At 34.8% G+C, this 5574-nt stretch overlaps 1 protein-coding gene across 1 annotated transcript; it reads right to left on the minus strand.

The window, feature by feature from the left end:
• Positions 1-3516: 3516 nt before the first annotated feature.
• LOC141480821 (uncharacterized) lies at positions 3517-5322 on the minus strand. Its single transcript, XM_074171415.1, has 3 exons — positions 4656-5322; positions 4375-4596; positions 3517-4317 (listed from the first exon to the last, which is right to left on the minus strand). Exons 1-3 carry the CDS (start codon positions 4824-4826, stop codon positions 3670-3672), a joined length of 1041 nt encoding a protein of 346 aa, XP_074027516.1. The 5' UTR covers positions 4827-5322; the 3' UTR covers positions 3517-3669.
• Positions 5323-5574: the final 252 nt, after the last annotated feature.

Genomic DNA, 5574 nt, shown 5'->3' on the forward strand with positions numbered 1-5574 from the left:
TATTCCACAATGCTTTTGCATCCTTTTTTTTTTCTATTTTACTTTCATAGTAGAATAGTGGAATAGAAGGAAGTTATATCGAAACTTAAATAATGAATCGGTGCATATTACTGAAATCAATGCATGCATCAATTTCTTTTAAATTTATTCATTTACAGCGGCTCTAGTTTCAAAACAAGTTCATTAACAACTGTTCAGTAACAGTTTTTCCAAATGAATTTAATCTCCTGCGATTCAAATGCAATGTGAATCAGTACTTTTGCACAGCACAGCTCTATAGTCTATTTCAAAAGAGTGTAGAGTAATAAATCATGAAGTGTCATAAAATTTGCCTGAATTTCGTTGTCGTCCATGGGCGTAGGCAAATCTTAGGATTATTAAACTTAATAATTAAAGTAAATTAAAAATTACAGACATAGATAATAATAAAAGGCCATTTTTGGGAAGTAATTTGGTCTAAAACTAAGTACCTACATGTATTTAGGTAAGTAAAATTTCTTAAAAAAAGATTAAGATTAATTTTAGTGGTTCTTGTAAACTTATTTAATATGCAATTTGGGTTCATATACTTGAGCATGATTTCTCAAAAAAGGGTTAACACTTAGTTCCGAGGTGCCATGTCATTATAATAATCCCTTTTTGACCCTGCCCACCAATCATGCAATACCTATTAAACCCAGGTAATTAAGAAAAAGGGTTTAAATATATTGTAATGGTGTCTTAAACATTCGAGTTATAATAGTAATTGTTACTACACCAATTAAACGTACAGTGATATTGTGATATAGAAATAGTGAAAAAGTTATAAAATGGGGACATTTACTCCAAAGAAAAGAAGTGTAAAAAATTCTCCGCTATCTGTTTGCGAAAAAGTTATAATTTTAAATGTATATGATTGCATAAAACACGATCACCCTAGTTTGTCTGTGCAAGAAAGTGTTGAGCGATGTGCCCGAATGACTGGAATTGGACAGTCCACGATTTTTAAATTATTGCGAGAAAGAAAGATATCAGACCAGGTAAGTTCATGCAAGAGAAAATCAGGAAGACCAATAAAAATCTTGGATGAAGACACCAAATGTGACATTCGAAGAAAAGTTCATTCGTTTTATTTTAAAAAGGAAATACCCACTCTTGAAAAAATATTTATCGAGATAAGCCAAGATAACGATATTCCTTTGATATCCAGAAAACTTTTATGGAAAACTTTAAAGAGTATGAATTTTGCCTGGGAAAAGCACAATCGAAAGGCACTATTACTGGAAAGTGATGAAATTGTTTGCTGGAGACGAAAATATTTGACAACTATAAAGCAGTACCGCAGAGAGCAAAAGAAAATTTTTTATCTTGATGAGACGTGGATAAACGAAGGTTATATAGTCAAAAAAATGTGGCAAGATGAAAATATAACAAGTTCTCGCCAAGCTTTCATAGAAGGCCTTTCGACGGGTATTAAAGTACCTTCGGGAAAAGGGAAGAGGCTTATAATTGCTCACATTGGAAGCGAAGACGGATTTTTAAAAGAAGGTTTGTTAAGCTTTGAGTCGTGCCGGACGGGAGATTATCATGAGGACATGAATTCGGATGTCTTCGAAGACTACTTCGGGGAAATGTTAAAATTTCTTTCAGCTGATTCAGTCGTGGTTATGGATAATGCAAGCTACCATTCAAGGCGCTTAGAGAAGGTACCAACTTCAGCTTGGAGAAAGCAAGAAATTATTAACTGGCTGTCAAATAAAGGTATTCAGTTTGAGACGAATTCAGTAAAGAAGGAACTACTAGCCATAGTAAAACAACATAAATCTCGCTTCATGAAATATGCCGTAGAAGATGTAGCAGAAAAGTATAAAGTAACTGTGCTGCGCCTACCGCCATATCATTGCGAATTAAATCCTATAGAACTTATATGGGCACAAGTTAAAGGATATGTTGCAAGGCACAATACCACATTTAAAATGAAAGATGTCAAGGTATTGTTTGATCAAGCCATTATGGAAATCACATCAGAAAACTGGCAAAAAGCAATCCAGCATGTTTTAAAAGAGGAAGATAAAATGTGGGAACTGGACAACTTGGTCGATCAGGTGGTTGACCCTATAATTATAACACCAGGGGATGATGACAGTTCTTCGGATGAAGACTATACTGATGTAGAATAATTTAATTGAATTGTAAATATACTGTAGCGGGATAAGCAATCTGGACAGAGACCAGTGTATCAGTGACAGTGACACTTTTGCTTAGGTTAGGGTTTAGAATTAAGGGTAGTCTGAATAATTTATTTCTCGGAAGGTTCTCGAAAATTGTACCTAGTAATCTCTAGAACATTCAATTAGGGTATAAATAGAGTGTTGTTAAACGTTAAGGGAAGTTCACAGTTTTAGTATTGTTCAAGTGTCAAATTGTAATAACGTATCCAGTAAAGCTCTTGTCGTTTTTGTGAATAAATTGATTTAAAGTCCCCACAAGTGTTTCAATACGTAAAGTTCGTTCGTGTGTGTTTGTGAGTATTTCCCGATTTCGGTTCGTATATATTTTATTGTTACATTTTATATTTTTTTAATAACACTGTTCTGCTGTATTAAATTTTTATTTCCTTTAATATAATTTTTATGAATGCATATTCTTTTGGCAATTATCCCACTAGCGCGCCTCTGGCTCAGTATTTATCCGTCGATAACAATGGACAAATCCCTTAAAACAGGGTGATACCTACCTGCTCTTTATGAAACGACATAATTTTGCAATGCGGACTAGGGAAGTGACAGAATTTATTGACGGATCACCCTGTAGCGCTTTTGAATACTTAATGAGATTTTATTACTCTACACTCTTTTGAAATAGACTATAAAAGCACCTTAAGGAATTTTCTGTAGTGCTTGTATTTTGTCCTTGAAAAAAGTAACAAAAACAACAACAATAATAATAATATTTGTTATATTTCTACAGCTTTTGTTCCTATGCAAAACTATAACAGAGGATGTTATTTGGCGAAAAAATCTTAAACCGTCAATGCCTCCCCCTTGTGGATCATGTATGTTGAAAAGTGCCATTCAAGTGGAGAAATCATGTCAAATACCAATTGAGTTGATCCTCTCTTACGCTGTCTGCATCTTCCAACGGATATTTTGCTGAATCAGCGTAGACTTCCCACAAGAGTGACTGTTCAATTTTCCCGATCGTCTGTTTACTCAACCGCTGAATATTCCGTGTTTTCGAGAGGAAAGTTTCTCAAAGTTGAGATAATATTTACCCAACTCTCGAAGTCCGGTGGTTACCGAGGCTGCGGGCACTCCACAATTAAATACATTGTTACCACGAGACGAATTCATGTTTTATCGTACATCGACGGTCTATCGGATTCGGTCATTTTTTGTGTTTTTTTTTCGTAGAGTTCCTGTTGTAATTACAGTAGTTGAATCGGTTCTTATATCATCGTTATTTCCGTTAGAGGCATGCGGGTTGTTGAATTGTGAATACGTTTAATTTGTTGGCCAATACGAAAACACCGTTTATTATTTTATTTCTGACCGGGATATTATAAGCTTATATCGTCATAGTTACGCTATCAATAAAGAGGGTCATAACTCCCTTGGGACATTATAGATTTTATAATTCCCTCTACCTTTCACAAGTAAAAATAAATAGAAATGAAAACTGAACCATATTTTATTTATTCACGTCATTACAAATAATAAATGAACAATTTTGAAATGTTCCCTGAAAATTACTTCCGCCACTGGAAACAATTTCTTCTTTTGTATGGCTGGAGCTTCTGTTCACTACAGTCGAGGTACCTGCCTCTTCTGATGACAAAGTAGACAACATACGCGCCGGTTTATTTCTCAATTCGATGCTATCCTCCAAATACCCCTCCGCCACCGTGGAACTTTTGCAACCTCCGTGTCTTTTTAAGTTAGTCATAGTTGCTCCTGCATTGGCTAGAGCAGTAGCAGAAGTGCGACGAAGGCAATGTCCCGTATAGGAAGATGAGTTTGGCAATCCTAAATACATTGCGATTTTGCTGGGGATTTTCCCAAACATGTTTTTTCCAATTGGCTGAGATGTACATTTATTTTGTCGGAAGCTCAAAAAAAATCGTTCAATACCTTTAGGACGCAAAGACATATAAAGTCTTAATAAAGGCAAAGCGGAGAACTCTTTTTCATCCACAACTGTAAATTTCTTCGATACACCAGTTTTACTTTCCGGTACGTTCACTACCATAAAGGAATCCCGGTCCTCTTTATCCGATATCTTCATATTCAAAAGTTCCTGACTTCTGCATCCTCCAAAATAACCCATAATCAAAACAACCTATAACAAAAAAAAGGAAATAAATACACACAAACAGGAAAATAAGAAAAAAATTACCTTATGCAATAAATGAATATCATTAGGAGCGTCCTTTAGGAATCTGATAACATCTTTAGGAGATAAAACAGCAGACTTTTTCGGCTTATAACTCTTACTCTTCCGTTTCAAAAAAGCCTGTAGTTCATTGAACTTGGTGATATCTCGTTTCTCATGTATAGTCACCATCGATTTTAGCATTGACCATTTAGTCCATAAAGAATTCGGACTATACGTTTCTGACTGAAACGAATAAACACAATTACTACCAAATCTACCGAAAAACATAGAAAATTCCTTACCAGTTCTTGAAAATATGCCAGAAATACAGTTTCAGTGACATCTTTTGGCATAACATTTTTCCGTGTCAGCCAGTCCAGATATATCTTGTATTCTTTTTGGTATACGGCTTCACTTTTCGATGGAATTAATGATTCTCTTGCTTGTTCAGCTTTTTTCAAAATATCCTCCATTATATTTGGGGTAGAAAACACGTTTTCACCGCAAACACAGCTTGATAACAAAGTTCTGTTTATAAACAAGTAACATAGCAACAATCTAGCAACAAGAAAACTCTACTATAATCAACGGTACCTGATTCAAATATACCGGGAAGGTAATGAACTGGTACATTTTTCCGTTTCAAAAATGAACAAAATTTTATTGAAATCGGTCAGAAATAAAATTATCTATGTACCACGGGAATTAATGAGCCTTAATAACCTCGGGCAATTGCTGTCCCTCGGGCCAGAGGCCCTCGGGACGCAAACTTTGCCATCGGTAATTAAGGCCCTCCTAATTCCCTTGATACATAAATAACTATTTCTCACTCCATTATTGAACAGTTTGAATTCAAATGTCATAATAGAATTGAATTTTGTGTGAAAACTTTTTGAAGATCTGTTTTGCCAATAATATGTAATGTGAGAGGAAATTCCAAAACAAAATAATAAAAAACTATTTGGAAATGTCTATAAATCTACACTGATGAAAAAAAAATTATAATAATATACCAATCCGATTCCGGATGGGTTTGTTGAGGGGGGCTGACCGTTCTCATCCCAAAAAACGGAGCGACTCCTCTCTTCGACCCTCTCTGTTCATATATTTGTTCGAAAACTCGACTAACTGCGGTGATTATTCGTGTGTAAAGATGATATGATGATGATGATGATATATCTTTATTCAAATAGGATATCCTAATAATATATAAATCAACTA

This window comes from Leptinotarsa decemlineata, unplaced genomic scaffold (assembly GCF_025532065.1).
Source record: "Leptinotarsa decemlineata unplaced genomic scaffold, Ldec_3_MD MMD2_P_RNA_scaffold_1, whole genome shotgun sequence".
NCBI classification, from domain to species: Eukaryota; Metazoa; Arthropoda; class Insecta; order Coleoptera; family Chrysomelidae; genus Leptinotarsa; species Leptinotarsa decemlineata.

Coding starts and splice junctions, on each gene's coding strand:
- LOC141480821 (XM_074171415.1), bottom strand. CDS start 4,826: ATGGAGGATATTTTGAAAAAAGCTGAACAAGCAAGAGAATCATTAATT. Junction 4,597..4,655: donor TGGCATATTTTCAAGAACTG/GTAAGGAATTTT, acceptor TATTCGTTTCAG/TCAGAAACGTATAGTCCGAA. Junction 4,318..4,374: donor ATATTCATTTATTGCATAAG/GTAATTTTTTTC, acceptor TTTTTGTTATAG/GTTGTTTTGATTATGGGTTA.